The 16,966-nt window shown below is 38.0% G+C and overlaps 1 protein-coding gene and 1 long non-coding RNA gene across 2 annotated transcripts in view; one reads left to right on the top strand and one right to left on the bottom strand.

Annotated features, from left to right (window-relative positions):
- SHC3 (SHC adaptor protein 3) overlaps window positions 1–16,966 on the top strand; it is a 69,348-nt gene that overhangs the window by 30,516 nt on the left and 21,866 nt on the right. Inside the window, exons 3-5 of the mRNA XM_080574727.1 lie at window positions 7,064–7,127; window positions 9,690–9,809; window positions 13,061–13,114. Of these exons, the coding sequence (XP_080430853.1) occupies window positions 7,064–7,127; window positions 9,690–9,809; window positions 13,061–13,114 (238 nt within the window). The remainder of the gene's footprint in view (window positions 1–7,063; window positions 7,128–9,689; window positions 9,810–13,060; window positions 13,115–16,966) is intronic.
- Window positions 7,189–9,681, bottom strand: LOC308185970. The gene is made up of 3 exons (XR_013943856.1): window positions 8,716–9,681; window positions 8,453–8,482; window positions 7,189–8,022 (listed from the first exon to the last, which is right to left on the bottom strand). It is a non-coding gene; the product is annotated as an uncharacterized lncRNA (long non-coding RNA).

The following is a 16,966-nucleotide window of genomic DNA, read 5'->3' as shown; positions in this document are numbered from 1 at the left end:
GGCTCCCAAAAGTGGATGGAAAAATCTTTATAATTCAAACACCAGACCACTTAGTGGGGCAATGATGGCTAGAGTGTCTGATACTGTCAGGGAATAATTTACATTGGCTTGTTTAGCTGTTATTAGTATAGAATGGCCTGGAATAAGCAGAGGTTTGTATGCTTAATATAGAGATCTTTCTTTTTAATATATTACTAGTGGGGAAAATGTTAACTGGTATTTGGATTAATTCAACTATTATATGGTAATACAAAGCCTGAGTGAGAGAAATTAACTGAAGTTTCCCATTCCACTTGCCTTTATGAGAAAGCAAAGAGTTTCAGAGGATGGGGAAGCTAGAGAGTTCAAAGCTGAAGATTCAGGAAAGCAGTTAGTGATATAGCTACATCCTGCCTTTTTAGAAAGCTGGTAAATCCATGCAGTTTTGCAGGAGCAGAAGTACTGAGGCAGAGTGGTATTAATATGTTTAAACAAAAATCACAACTCAAAATTAACAACTGCCCAACACCTAGGGCATAGAGACACTCAAGTTCTGTTAATAGAACCAAGTGGCCAGATTACGCAGAGAAATGAAGGCATAACAAATGTGTATACCTTTTGGGTGACATGTCCTGTCACACCAGACAGTTCATTGACATGGGGCAGTCCTTTATGGGAAATACAACTTGCATGTTTGTAAAATGTCATAAATCTTATGGGGTTATATGAAAGCACAATGTTAGAACATTTATAATAGATATCTTCCAAAACATTTTTTTAATCTCCAAAGTCCTGCTTTAGAGGTTAAGCTAATTAAGGCTAAGAGGAAAATGGTTTTTAGACTTTTTTTTTTTTCATTTTACTTTTGTAAGGTTTCCTATGCCTTACTTTGAAATGCCTGCTATTGGCTACTTTTTGAGAGAGGATACTGTAGTAAATGATCTGAGGTTGGACACTGTTTGGAGGTTACTGTGTTCCTGGTTCAGATCCTGTCCATCTCCCTGACAACTACCAGAATAAACAGCCAGAGACCAGGATGAATGGAATAAAGCCTGAACATCACAAAAGAAGCTAAAGAATTAGAGCTACCTAACAATATAGAGCTCCAAGTACATTTTTCTTTATTATTGTTACTTTTTTTTTTTTTTTGTCATCATTGACCTTACTCTTGACGGTAAGGTTGTGCAGAAGGAAGGTTTTTGTAGGCATGCATTCAAGGCTTTGTACATGTCTACATTATGTTCACAAAAGCTGTAAATTATTTAAAGATCTTTTCTTAAATTTTCCCCAAATGTTGATTGTTAGAAGATTATCAGAATCTACATAATGGTTAATTGCATATATATGACTGTGTTCCCAGCAGCCTCTTTGCTGTCACCTGTGTGTAACATACGTTTGGCATAAATATAAGGAAAAAAAATGCTATGTTTCCTCCAGTTTTACTAAGTGCCAAACTCACTGTGTGTGCATGCAGAGTGAAGAGATAATGTGTGCTATTGGATAAACAGTTTCACTGTAAATTCCTAAAACCAAACCACTGTTCAGAACTATTGTATTAGAAGAAGCCACCAAAACAGATGGACTTCTCTGTTAGTGCTAAACAAAACAGAGTGAGTTTCTGAAACTTGCACGTTACAAAAGAAGGTACAGATTGCATTGAAATTGCCTCAAATATCCCCTAAAGTTAGATTACCTATGTTGTCATAAAGCCTTACAAATGGATAAAAAAATATTTTGGCAGGGAAAAAAAAAAGCCACCTCTATTAGAAAATTAATGTTAGTCTCACACTGAAGATATAGGAGAATAAAAATAACAACCACTTTGCCTTGCCTGAATTATCAATGGACACATTGCATACTATGTACCTTGCAGTGTCCTTACTCCTTTGCCAAAACAGTTGGCAAAGACAGCCTTGCTACCTTGCAAAGTTTATTCCATACACCAAAACCGAATTTGGCCAGCTTCCTTTCATTTTCTGCTTGTAGATTTTCTACATGTCAGAAGACTCCATTTCAAGAAACAAACTGAGGATATGAGAGGAAGATAAAGAGGAACCTTAACCTCCTTGCTCCACCAGTTGACCACAACCTGCTTGCCAGCGTGGCCTTCCTCGTCAGCCAGGCTTCCTGGCACCGGCACCGGCACACTTGGGACAGGCGACATGTCAGGGCGGTGGCACCAGACCCGGCCCCACAATTTGGGGGGCTCCCTGCAGGGGAGGTGTATCTGTCCTTCGTTCTTACTCCGCCCTTCCTGCTGGCACTCTCTGCTCTGCCCTCCTTAGATGCTCTTTCAGCCTTACACTAGTTGTCTCTTTGCCTGTCAGCATTTGAGGTTCTGTAAGCAGCAACGTATTGGTCTAGTCTCCAGAGCCTGTGCGTGTCCCCTGTGCTACTTCAGGTAGCACTCGCTTGTTTTGCCTGTTTCACATACAAACAAGTAATATTTCAATCATTAAACAGATTTTAAAATATACATATATATATATTTTGTCTCTGCTTTTGTCCGGTGTTGGTTTTGTTTTTGTTTTCTTTTGTTTTCCAGCAGCAAGTTATTTTTATATTTAGCATGGACATTGTTTCTCCTCATCAGATTCTGGTACATCACTTGGTAATGATTTATAAACTATTAAAAAAAAAAAGAAATAAAATTGGCAGGAATATAAAACTGTTAAGAAATAACTAGGAGCCTTATTTATAGCTCTCCAAGATGTGTCATGTTTACATTAAAAAAGTCCATCTTTTGATGTCTATTTTTAAATTTCTGAAGTCCTAACCTTTGGAGGTGGCAAAGGAACTTGGGAACTATCAGATGCTGAAGGATATTAATGAGAGAATATTAGTAGTTTTTTAGTCTAGCCATACAAAATATTTCAGACTAAAAAGATTAGTCAGAGTACCTAGTCTAAATACCTGAGATTGCTATTCTTTTTCCAAATATGTCGAAAAAAATCTGTGCAATTTTCATGTGCTGTCATTTCCCTGAAATATGACTTTTAGAGTTCTGGTTTTTTAATCAATTAAATCATATTAATTAAAAACAGCAACAATAAAGCCCAACATCCCAGCCAAAAAGAAATCATTGAAACCACAGGAAGGGAGGGTATTTTCATGTGACGGTATTTCATAGAAGCACAGATTTGAGCTTCTTGAGTGGGCTACTTTATATAACTGCCAGAGTAAAACATGACTACAGCTATGAAAAATATCAGGGCATTAGCCTTTTTAATGGAAAAAAATATAAATGCAAAATGTCTTTTTTTCTTTCTCAGAGAGATGTCAAGTCAATTTAAGGTAGAATAGGTCAGGCTGAGAAAATGCATACTGGTAATTTTTCTCACAATATATTTGCATGTTGAATTTATATTCAAAATACACAACATGTTTTGTGCCAAGAAAATGACTCCACAGTATGACCATCTGCAAAGCAGAAAATACTCTCAGACAGATTTGGAACTCAGTACGTAGTCCCTCATGAAGACAGCACAGTAGCTAATTTTACGAGACCAGGATAACTTTACACTGGTATCAATCTCTGCCCAGCTAATGAAACAGAATATGGCATGGAAAGGTGTAATGTCTGCCTGGGTTAAATAATTCTCTTACCAGAAAGTTAGTCTAGTCATATCCTACTTTTCCAAAGACCATGCAACTGATTAATTGTGCAAATATGTGCAGAACTTTTGTTTTTACATTCCTTAGGCAAACATTTGCATGCACAATTCAGATAATTGCACTCTCAACCTAGCAGCTGTTTCTATTTCTGGGTATGGTTTGTGGCTCAGGTACTTACGCTGCATAGGCATTTGCAAATCTCATCGGCTGAAAAAAGATAATGTCTCCTCTGTACTGCCTGGCAATGCAAGGTAGTGAAGCCTTTAGGATGTCTTCCATATCTTCATTCTGTCTGTGTTAAGATCCCCAAAAGATAATTGAGAATATTATAAACAGAAAGGTCCAGGAACCTTCCCCAGGAAGAGTGTATATCTGTGTAGTGGCAGATACTCAGCTGTCCTTTTTCTTCCCGTTTTCATCATATACTTTAAGACTCCTTAAATCCCAGGCAGAAAAGTACTGCAGCTTTTGTTGCAGGTCCATAAAGGATTCCTGTCAAACTGCTCTGATCTCGCTTAGGCAGAATTGCTTTAATATCTTTTTCTGAAGTTCCCAGAATTTTCATCAAAAACATTGTTAACACAAAACCTGCCGTTGTTTGAATGTATTTAATATTCACAGAGTTTTAAAAAAATGAATTTTAAAACAAATTGTCAAATTTAATTCAGATGACATGCCTTACCTGACGTCTATCCCAATGAGCTCTCACCTTTCCGAGGTCTTCCCTCCACTGCCAGTGTTCATACAGTCTTTGGGAACACTGAGTTCAGTAAAACTATGGTATTTTACTGAAAGGAAGGCCTGTAACTGGAAAACCTATAGTTGTTTGTTATTGAGTGGGAGGATGTGTACCCCATATTTTCAGCTGCTTCGTGCTTTCCTGCTTCTACCACAGAAATTGAGACTGCTTTGCCAGCCCCCAGCCTGGGGCTTCAGCCTCTTGAGATCGTTCATTTACTGTCCCGTACTCAAGAGATGGTTTTGATTAACAGGGTTCTTGAGTCAGGTGCATCTATTGAGTTACATGTTTTTAAACCCCAGTCCTGCACCAGAAAAATAACATGCTTTTGAACAGTTGTTGTCAACTGTACCGACCAGAAAATTGCCTTTTTCTCCTGCACGCTCCATGTTGCTGCAAGAGATGGAATATGGTGGAGGCAAATAGGAAGAGAAAGGAAATTATGGGCAAATGTATTCATCAAGCACAGCTTTTGTCTCTGAAATGTAAATCCTTTTTGTGAGAGGCAAAACCTACGAGGGATCTTAATAAGCTAGTCAGACCACTGATGACAACAGAGCTCATGGGAGGGAGAGACAAAGAAGATGAAGTGCTGGTGGTGCCTCCATATCAGTGATTTTGAGTCAGGGAAGCTGAGACTCACCTGGGGAAGCATGAGGCATGGGTCCAAGGGACATCAGTGAGCTGAGAGGCATGGACTTCTCACCCCATTGCCTTCGAAGGATTCAGTTCGGTTGCAGGAGAGAGATAGGAAACCTCAAGTTTTAGTTTAGTAAGAAGGTTGACAGGATACTTCTGTAAAAATAATGGCTGCCGTTTCTGCCTAATTCTAAGAAAAGCTCTCCTGGTGGAGAAGAAGGATATTTATTTTTCATAATTAATGTTTTCACAAGTAACCTATGTCTGAGTATTGCTGTGCTGTATTTCTAAGATGTATGAGAACTGCTCTTGAAAGAAAATGATTTTTACCTGGTATGTAAGAAAAGTTAGTAGCTACTTTAACTAAAAGACTTGTTTGGATCAAAGAAACATAGAGGTGAATGTGGGAACTAAATAAATGCACTGAACTGTGAAATGGATTGATGTTATAGCTATGATGGTCTGAGGATATATGCAAGGCAGGGTTTGTAGTGAGAGACAATTTTATTAGGTGAGCAGATGTAGCTAAGAGATAAAAAAGAAAAAGACAAGCTATGGATCAAACAAGCTCTCTTCTAGACCTGAAGAAAGGATTGTGTGCCTTAAAGGTTTTTGATTATCTGTTTCTATAAATCTTGCTCTTCTTGAGAATGACAGGATTTTAAACCTGCTGCAAAGCCTGTTCCTCCCCCTCTCTGCCCAAAAAAGCATGTGAACAGGTGATTTGAACTTTGTATCTGCCCTAGGTAACGGTACCCCAGGCATAAATATATAGTAATTACTGATTGTACCTGGATAAATCTGTGACATTTGCAGAGCCATTACATATTGAATGTTAAAACATATATGACATTTCTTTCCTGGCCCACTTGTTGATCCTGTGCATTGACATAATGAGTAGTTGAAATACCATCCTGCATATGATGCACAATTAAAATAATAGGTATTTTTATCAAGGTTGTATTGAGGTGTTGAGTATTTTGACTGTTCTTTAGCTCATAGTTTATTGTTTTCCATTCTATATTTATTCATGTGGTTCTAGGTCTAAGAATAGTGTGCTGTTACTCCTGATTCATATTTAAAACAAACGAGGTTTACAGCCACCTCTACAGGTCTCTGGGCAACTGTTTTGTGCGGTGTCAATTTGACAGGTCTATTACAGCATTGTAGCTAATTGCCATAGGAATATCTGGGTGTGCACAGTAGCACATTTTAAATACTGACCAGCTTGATTGTTCAGATAATTAGTTTTTCAATACTGAAAGAATCTAAAATATTTGTTGTAGCTGTATGATTTGAAAAAAAATAAAATCTAGCATATAATCACTGTCTTAATTCATATTCATTTCCAACATGCTTTTCTTTCGCTCATCATGGATACAGTGGGAAAAATGAAGCAATATTAGAAAACTGAAGAAAAATGCTCAAGGCATTCATTTTGTTTACAATGTAAAAATAGGGCCACAAGTAAATTATTCAGGTCACACTGAACAATTTATCAATTAAAATTTTGTATCAAAACATACTTGTCATGTCTTCTATACAACGTGTATATTACTGTGAATATTTTATACTTAGAATAAATTTTCTAAAGCCAAAAAGGTGGGACTGAAAAAGTGTATAATACATGAATGAGAAAAATGGCAATAACTAACCTTTACTTTATAGGAAAGGTTTAAAAAAAAGGTGTAAAGAAATCCTAGTTAAAGATATTTCTTATGATCAGATTCCGCATGGCTTAATAAGGTACAAAAAAGAGAACTGGAAGAAAGTGTCAAAGAAATTTTCTAATTTACAATGAGGAAAGGTCTTTTAAATAGCGTGAGAAAACATTTTTATCCTTTGTAGCTCTCAAGATACTCTTCCTTGCACTAATGTTGACTGTTTGCTGCCTTCTGCTTTATACTAAGGTAGCCTAAATCTGAATGGCACCTCTTTTAGTAGTGAGAAGAGAGCTAACTGACCCACTAACTATCTTCACCTGTGAGCAGAAATACCACCTGGAGCTCTTCTCTTCCAGTGCATCTCAGAAGTACGATGAAGAAACCCTCACTTTCACTTGCCATAAACCTTTTTTTTCTGTCTCTTCAGGGAAGCAATCAGTCGTGTTTGTGAAGCTGTGCCTGGTGCCAAAGGAGCATTCAAGAAACGAAAGGTACTTTTTTTTTTTTTGTAGTGAAGTTGACTTTATTTTCTTAGTTCAACACCAAGGAGACCAAGCACAGCAGGCAGGTGGTTTAAAGCAGCTTTCAGAATTGCAGATCATTAATCATTTAAAGTATTGGCTGTTTTCACCCACTGTTATTTACCTCTCTCCCTTTTGGTTAGAATCGTCTTTTATAGACATCTTGAAGTATGAGGACATCTAGAAAATGCATTGTGGCTTGCCTTTATGTTCCTACTGTAGAAACTCTGTTTTTGCGTGTGTGTGTGGTTGTTTGTTTTTGGTAAATTTGCAGGTGAAAGGCTAAAAGCAAACAAAAGGGAATGCCTTTTCATAAAATGTATGAGTAAATTGTGAAAATCGTCTATTTCAGAGGCCAAAAATATACATTGTTCTGAAACTCATTAGATCTTTTGATGGAGCATAACTCTACTGGCGACAATTAAGAGTTTGGAAATTGCGGGTTTCTGGAAAAAGAGAGAATGTACTTGATGATTCCCTGTTTCACATACCCTTTCCATAAACACTTGTAGACAGATGCTCTGTGGCCTGAAGGCAGGTCCAAGTGTTATTGGCTTGAAACAATTCTTTTCAGGCATTTATTCTTATTTGTATAGTAGGAATTAGGGTCTGAAGGAGGAAACCTCAGCTCAGCCCCTATACCGCCTGCTCTTCCACATGCCCTTGAGCAAAGCTGGAATTTAATACAAAGGCTAAGGGAAAGAGCACAGAATGCAATTAATTGCAGCCCTTGTGCACGTTGTTGGGAGCAGAAGGAGAAGGTGAAGGACAAGGTCTGCCTGCTTATCCCCCGCCTGGCCATCTGGGCAGAGTCCATGATGAAAGGGGAGTCTGAAACACCACTTATGCAGTGGGAAATCTTCCCCTGGTAAAAGAAGGCAACCACATATATGACAGCCTAATTGGAAACTGTTTCAGAAATTAAGTTGTGGTTTTCTTCTCTTTCCCAACAAATTTATCTCACTGTCATTTTTGGATGTTCTGACTTTTGTTTTTAAACCTGAAAGAGGAAAATACCTGTATTGGAAATGCTCAGTGATGCAAAGAGAAGAGCCCCAAGTGCCTGGTGAAACACCTTGTTGTATTATTCTTTTAAGAAACAGCGGTGCTTAACAGTTACTGAAAAGATATACTATTTATAAAGTAAGCCTAGTGGCTGAGAAGAAAGTTTGCCCAGCAACAGAATTTCAGCTAAATGTTGAAGGCAATTTTTTTTTTTTTTAAGTGTGTACTTTCATGGTTTTGCCACTACTGGTTTACAGGTTTGGTTCTTGAGGTCAATTTTTCACACTTACCCTCTTGGAGAGGGGATCCTCAGGTATCATCTGGGAAACATGAGGGTTTAAGGAAAGAAGAGAAACAAGAATACTCAATGAGCTTGTCGTAAAGAGGTGCTAGGGAAAATACTAGCTCTGTAGCATGGTGAAGTAAAAGCAGTGCAGCACAACTGTTGCGTACAGGTAATAAATAATCAATATGTTTTGAATCAATGAAAGAAAAAAAAAAGAATTAAACTTTACAGAGGATCAGAAAAGTGGCCAGTCTGTTAGAAACTTACCAAGCTTGCAGGTACCATAACACAAATACTGTGGCAGAAGGATGCTGCCTCCAGTCACAACTCTACTTTTACACCCTAATTACCAATGTCAGTATTCACATGCACACCTACAGCAGGTGACTGGACTTGGTCTGTTATTTCTGGCAACCTAACGGATGGGCTGTATTTACCTGTTCTCTTGCAGCTGTGAGGTTTCTCCCAGCTGCCAGAGGTGTGAAGTTTGTAAAATCTGTGGCCCCTACTAGGTAACCTCTCACTTTCATTCTCATGCAGCTTGCAGCACAGAAGGTATGCAGCGAAACTCGTGTTGGTACAAAACATCCTAGGATGTAATGGAAGGCCTACCTACAGAAATTATTAATATTACTACATCTCCTCTGTTTTCACACCATTTGTACTGATTTTATGAGTTAAGAGTAATCTTCAGCTGTATGTTGTACCCACACATACAGAGGTTTTAGACCCTGCCGGGGCTTTTACGTACTGCTGAGAAGTCTACAAGCATAACATCACTCTGTACGTATTTTTTGTGAGCATCCCACCACTGTCACAGGAATACCACTTCCCATTCAGAAAGGGGGCAGAGCAGGCAATCAATGCAGAGCAAGCAACAGACTCCTTTTCAGGATTTTAAGTTGTTTTTGCGAATAAGAACATGTCATTTTAGGATACTGACTTATGGTATTCATCTTAGTCCGGTCACATAGTCCCTTGATGAAGATAGGATTGACATCCCACAAAAAAAGATAGGTCCTATTAGGTCTTAACTTGCTAGGTCAAGTGTTGTGTATACCTGCCCAGATATTATTAGCAGTATTAGTAGTTTTTCCAGAGGAAAACAGCTGTTCCAATGAAGCAATCTTTGAAAAGTCAGCAACTTTTTAGGAACCTTTGAGATTTGAGCTAATCCTGCCTGCAAGGAAGGTTGTCCCAAATAAACAGAACAAAAATGTGTTTTTTTCTCTCCCTCACAGCCACCAAGCAAAGTTCTTTCTAGCATCTTGGGAAAAAGCAATCTTCAGTTTGCAGGAATGAACATAATGCTGAATATCTCCACCACCAGCTTAAACCTAATGACTCCTGATACAAAACAGGTGAGTGTAAGTGCCATGTTAATTAGTGAGACTTTTGATGAAGAGCCTACTGCACAGTTATTTGCTGTCTGCCAAGAGGTATTATTCCTCATTAATATTTATAAAATGAGCGAAAGAATATAAATCATATTAGGAGTCATAGTTTGCTCTAGTATTCAGAACAGTTTTGATGAGTTATTTTCTTCTTGCCATGTTTTAGGTTTTGCTCTTAAGAGACCTGTAATACGAAAAGGCATTTTCTGGTCCTGGGAGTTCTTGTTTCATACAGTTACAAACTTTCAGAGAGTTCAGAGGGATACGTTTGGAGTAGGTGACCAAAGGACTGAATGCACATCCCCAATTTTATTTTCATCCTTCCACTTTAGAGCCCTAAAGGACAATCTGTTCCTAAGACACTGCTAAAAATACAGCTACAAGGATTTTGCAGTGCAGTGAAATGCCAGTCTTTTTGAAAGACAAGGCAGTCTTTTTCAGGCAGCCTGTTTCTTCTTCTTTGTGCTGAAGGTACATACAGGCTTTGGGGAATCACTGCAGTGGATTGTAAATGATGTATGAGATGAGAAAAATCCTTGCTCAGGGTATATATAAAGAGAAAGCAGATGGACTTGCGTAGTCACTGCTGTGCTATTTGCTGTGAGCCACATACTGCGTGCAACTTTCTGCCCAGATACAGCTAGAGAGAAAAAAAAAAAAATATTTGCTGTCGTTAGGAGCCTCAACATTAAAGAAGAAAAAAGAATATGTACACTGTGTGTTAAAAGGCTTGCTGTTTATTATTATGTTTTCATTGATTTGTCTTCATTCTTATCCTCATTTAGAAAGCATCTCAATCATCTACAGTGAGCACTGAGAATGTGAGAGCAACATTATGGCTGCTTGCAGTATTTTGGAGCCTTATTATGGAATAGGCACAGCAGTGTTTTTCATAAGGATGGCTGCCCCCAGTCAGAAGCATATGAACTTGATGTTTATTAGATCTATCAAAAGAGTAGCAAGCCTGGAAGTGGCCTTGTTTTCAGCTGACATCAGGGTAGAAATTAAGTTAAATTGAATTATCCCAGGGAAGGATCCCAATGAAGATGCTTTGCTGCTTCTTTTTTTTTTCTTCTTTTTTTTTTTTTCCTGTGAGTGATGAAGTAATTTTCAGTGAGCTAACAAACAAACAAAAACAAAACTAAAAAAGAGTTGACAAAACTGTTTATCTTTCTCACACATCATTCTTTTCGAGGTGGACTTGCCCTGGATGCTGCAGGTCTGTGAAACATCTGGTTTCTCAGAGATCCCCTGTCTGGCTGTGGTCTCTCTTGTTTCTTGTTTGTGCCAAGCATTTGATTTGAAAATAAGCACAGCCCAGCAGCTTTGCCCTTTGAAGCCTCACCCAGGAAGGCAGTTTTGGATGTCTGTAACAGCCTTCTTTTCCCAGAGGAGCTGGAAGGAAATAAAAGACTGTTTTTTGCCCGTGGCTAGCAGGCGAACAATGGATTGTGTCCCTGCACAAAAACTTTGTGAGCATGCTAAGTGGAGATGCATGGAAGCTGACATTTTATTTTGGTTTTGTTTGTTTGGATAAAGTACAGGCCTGGGTAGAGTGAGATGTTTCAAAACTATGTGCCAACATTAGTGAATTGTTTCACATAAAGTAGTGCAAGACATTGACACTTTGATATACTTTGTTTCAATATTTCAGTATTGGGGAAAAATACCAAAGAACCTAAAATATTTACCTGTGGAATAGGAAGAAAAGTCTGAATTAAACTAATAGTTTTGAAACTTTTATATTTCCTTAAAATTTGAAAAAAAAAAAAAAACCTTTGAGGTAATCTGATCTTTTATTTATTTATTATGATGATGAACAGGTTATTTGCACAATATTAACTGTGCAGAAAATCTTCAGTAGTTCAGTTTTGTTGTTAAGTTCACCTCCTCTATATGGGAAAAAGAGAAGGAAATCCTCACTGATGAGTAGGGAATGATGGTTCTCCAGTGAACACTTTAAAATTAACCATATCTTCTGAGTCTGCTGTGGACAAGCAGGAGTATTAAAATGGAAGTACTCTTTACATGAAACAAGCACTTCAGGTTGCTCTCTCCGTCAGTTCTGTCTGACTTGGTGAATCAGTGTGATTCAGAGAAACGTGTCAGGTGGTTTTCTTTTTCAGGAAGGATGGTTCAGGTCTTTAGGATTCTGGATAAGAGCAGAACTCATGGAATATTTTTATAGCTTTTTTAAAATTTTGTTTTTGTTTTGTTTTCTAGAACAGTTTTTTTAAGTGTATGGTTCCCTCTCTAAAGTGAGCAACTAAGATCCAAATGACTACTGTCATATGCTCTGATCACTGAATTAGGGGCCTGTACTAAAGCAGATAAATTATTTGGTATGGTTTTTATGAGTCAAATGAACAAGTGAAATTTTCTTTCAAATGACCTTTTCTTTCCTGGTTGTTACATGATTTCATTATTAAAAGATATCATAAGTTAAATATCAGAATAGCAATGCAGCAGAGCTGTTATCCCTGTATTAGAGGTTCACGACAATTCATCTCTTCCCAGAGAAACATCTTATTAGTTCAAATTGTACATAAGCAAATTGAATTTAGTCATTTCAAAGCCTGGGAATATGGCTGAGATTTTGGCCATAATGCTAGACTGCAGCTAGATTGAAAATTCTGTTTGCATATTGCAAGCATGTTTATGTTTGAAACATAAAATAGAATCCTAAAATCGTTTAGGTTGGAGAAGACTTCTAAGATCATCTAGTCCAACCTTTAAAAATGACACGGTTGCTACTGGAAGCAATGTTAGGAACCTCAGCTGGTGTGCAGTTTGGCATGATTTCACTGATTTCACCAAAGTGGAATATGCAGAAAAGTATTTTGATGAATAGCATCCTTTGCTCCATTCATCACTAACTGTGATAAAGCAAGTGAACTTTAGCAGATTAAAATTTCTTATACTGTATGACAAATCTATATGATTTACTGGCACTCTAAGCACACTTAACAATTTTACTGTGTCCTGCTAGGTTTCAAAGAACATTGGAATGGATATATTCATTCTTTTTTTTTTTTAATTTACTTTTTATTTTTTTTTATATTCTCATGTTACTCTTTGGACTCCTTGTGGGTTAAACAGAGTTTATTTTGATATTGGTTTTGGAATTTCACCCCTGCATGAACCAAAAAAAGAAATCAAAGGTTAAACTGTGTAAGAAAAACCTACTGACTTGCATTTATTTCTTCTGACCCATACAGATCATAGCAAATCACCATATGCAATCTATCTCCTTTGCATCTGGAGGTGATCCAGTAAGTATTTCTCTAAAGCTTTCCCCCACATAGATATTGCTTTGAGGACTGTGTGATAAAATTTATTGCGTAGCCTACTGAAAGAAAAATATAACCACAATAGCTCCTGTTTCTTGTTTCATAAATTCTTCTTGATTGTTGCCATCAAACTCTTTTTGAGAGGAACTACTGACAAGCAGTCATAAATCCTCCTTTTTGAATGACTGAAATGAAAAGTATCAAAAGGTTGTGAGCATTATAATAACTGATAAGTAGGGCTCTGATTTTCAGAGTAATGTAGCAGTCATAGAGTTATTGTGTGAATTTTCATCCTGACTGTTTTTTTATTTAGTCTTCTTTGCAGTAATAGACAAGTATGTTGCATTTATATTTATAGAAATATATGTACTTTTTTTTTTCTTCTTGTTTTGAAGTGTACAATGAAAGGAGTGTGCTAAATACTGCCTTCAGGTACATTCATTACACACGTGCAATTTGAATACAGGCTTTCAGGAAAAGGCTGGATCTTTCTTTGCAAATTTGCAAAGCTTTCAGAGACACCTACACATTTGATTAATTTAGACCAAAGGGCAGACTCTGGCTTGTTATACTTTTCCCTGTTTTTATGAGTAGTCCATCTGAAGGCATATTAAATGTGCTCAAAAAGTATTTCTCACCTAGGAAGAAGTGGAAGAATTATAAAACACAGACAAAGCTTACCTCATAACCTTAGAGGTTTGAAAGCTTTTAAACCTAGATTAATTGTATGTCTGCCTTTTCCTTCGTCATATGATTATATGTCATTTATCAGTCATATAGTAAGGCAAGGTGATTTATAGCCTACTTTGTGAGTTATTTCTCTCAGTTCAACTCTATTAAGTTGAAAACAGGCAGAACTTCCTCTGTTCATTTCACTATCCTTGGTAAACATAAGGGCAAACTTCAGTCTTAGAATAGCTCTGCTGAACTCCATTAAGTTCCAGAAGGAAAAAGGACACCATATCACAATAATCTGGGGAAAAAAAATAAAAATTAAAAAAATTAAAAAATGGATCAACAGCAGCTTTGAAATACAACAGATTGCAATGGATGCTGTAAATGAACAATTCCTGAAGTGGGCAGAGGAGTGATTAGCACAGTTCCCTGCCTCCGTAAGAAGATTCTTCGCTCCCCATCTGCCATCCCAAATGCTAAGTCCTGGAAACACCATTGCACACTGCCCACTGATCGAGTGGTTTACCAGAGAAGAGGAGAGGAGCAGCAATAGAGATTGGATTTGGAGTAAACAAGCTCTTCCAAATGTTTTAGAGAAAATCACGTTACTGAGTCAGCAAGCTACCAGAGATACCAAATTGCATTGTGTAAGGGAGCCTGTAAGAGACAGTGAAATTGTAAAGTTGCATTCTCTGTAAGACCACAGCATGGTGACCTCATTCTGAGGGTGGAGAGGGAAGGTGTAAGGCTCTAATGATACTGTGCAGCTCATCTCAGCAGGCTAGTACTTGGTAAGCTTGTTCATGAAGCAGGTGGTTCCTTTGTTCTGAGAGCACAGGAAAGAGGAAAAATGCTAGGGATGTGACTTAAGTCACTGCTTTATTAACCCATCTGTAGGTTATCAGAACATAACTTTAATCAGGCCTCAATGATCTCCATTTAGTGGAGGACTGTCATCACTACACCTTATCCTGCAAACACAGTTGGGTCCCAGCCCATAAACTCACCTCCTTCTAGGAAGAAAGGCCATACTGTGCTAAACATGAGGAGCCCAGATCTGTGCCCAAACTACTTAAGGGAATGCCTCCCTTATACTGAATTTTGAAGTTTGGTTTATTTAGAAGCAAGACTGCCCCCACTTCTCAACCCATCCAGTTTTCTGCTCTGGATTTCTGCCACACATTTGTGCCAGCAATTAGCTTTGCAACTCTCCTCCCACTCCCTAAGCATTAATTGCCTTCATCACTCAAAAAATATCCACTGGAAAAGTGTTCCACAGTCTTGAAGAACAGCTTGAGTACCATATATATATACATTTGTAATATTCCCCTTTACATGAGTCAGTTTCTGGCTTTATTCGTGCATGGGAGCTTAAAATCTCTCTACCAAATCCTTTTACACACCATTTCAGGATCATTTTTAGTTTATTTCTAAGACTGTGTTCTGGTTCTGCTTTAGCAATTTTTAGCCCCTCCTTATGATCCACCAAATATTTTTAATCCATAGTCATTTCAGGTGGCTGTTTCCAGGCTGCTAGACAAGACATCTGGTTTTGGAGATGCCTGTTAAGATGAAGGCAGATCTCTTAAGTTTTCATGAGGCAGATCTCTGAAGGGTCCCTTAGGACAGTAGCTTTCCAGTTTCTGTCCAGAAGATGACTCCAAAAGCATACCCTTTTGATGGGAGTCTTTTAATTTAGCCACTGTGAAATGCGCTTACCTCTTGTGCTTAGTGGTTCATCATAGCTCAAGTCTGAAAAAGCTGTAAATGAAATGAAATACATGTGGTTCCAGTCTCTTGCACCCACATCCAGAAGGGCTATGAGATAAATCTATTATTTACTCAGGCATAAATATATCCATTAGCTATGTCTGTACTAGTAAATAAAATAACCAGTGGCTTGCTTTAAGGCCATGAAACCAAACAGCAATTTGCATCTGTGCATCCACTCTCTTTTCTCCCAGTGGTCTCGTGGGATCGATGCCCAGCATGTGTTGTTCACTTGGACAGTTTCAGGGCATTGCATAGGAAAACAGCACAGGCAAGCAAGGGAGAGTAGCAACATTTAAGCAGCATGAACAACTGTGGGACAGCTTTCAGGCTTCTATTTTGGCCCTGTTTTATTTACCATTATAGACATAGCTACTTTTCTTTTCACCTTAGTTGTTCATATGCATCATTACTTCCACTCAAGTCATAGCCCAGACACTATGTCACTGGGTTCTTAAGAAATTAATAGACAAAGTGCTAAGGGTAGTCTTCTCTGCTGTTTTTTTTTTTTTCTTTATTTTTTTTTCCCTCCAGACCAACCTCATTACAGCTGTGTCTGAGTGCTTTCCAATAGTGCATTATGTGATATGGCTACAAACCTGTCACCAGAACCATGAGTGCGCTTTATCATTTCCCTTATCATCCACTTAGGAAGGAAATTGCATATACATGCAACACAGTGATTTGTTTTGGTAGGGGTGTGTGTGTGCTTGCGCTAGAGAGAGCTAAGTCTAAAAAAAAAAAAAGTCTATTGTTTCATTGAAGACTGGTGTTTGTTATGACATTAGATCTTGGCATAACAGTCAATGGTCTTCAATTAGTATCTGATCTCTACCTCAATTAACTTTAGATATACATGACTATCCAGGCATGTCAAGATACGCTGGATCTAACCAAAGCTTTCTGACTGTATCAAAGAACATTGGCATTTTCCAGATATGCCAGCAGGCCTCACATCATCTGGGTGAACTGGCCATTCTGTTTCATCTCCATGGTGATAAAAGTTTGCACCACTTTTGCATCATGTGAGGGTGGTAGGACAGCAAGCAAAAAAATATTCCCAAAGATTTGAGCCTGCTCTTGTCAGAAAATCTACCTGGTATGTGGGAGAGGGGATGGATGGGTGCTGCCCATGGGCTGAGGGAGAACATCCTGGGAGACTGCTTGCAACAGCCAAGCAGTGCTTGAGCACCTCTGTTCCATATGTCATTGTAGTCAGTAATGTAAACACACCTGTTTGTCACCCATGAATAAACCTCATAGCTCAATATTTCTGAGGAACAGGGATGTCAGTGCTACTCTTTCTGCTGCAGAACCTGTAGATAATTTGTATTCTGAACCAAAATCTTTGAGTACTTGAAAGATGAGGGCTTGAAATTTTTAATCCCT

Source organism: Anser brachyrhynchus (assembly GCF_964034855.1).
Source record: "Anser brachyrhynchus genome assembly, chromosome: Z".
Taxonomy (NCBI): domain Eukaryota; kingdom Metazoa; phylum Chordata; class Aves; order Anseriformes; family Anatidae; genus Anser; species Anser brachyrhynchus.
The sequence above is the reverse complement of the archived record's forward strand: the minus strand, read 5'-3'. Positions and strand labels throughout refer to the sequence as shown.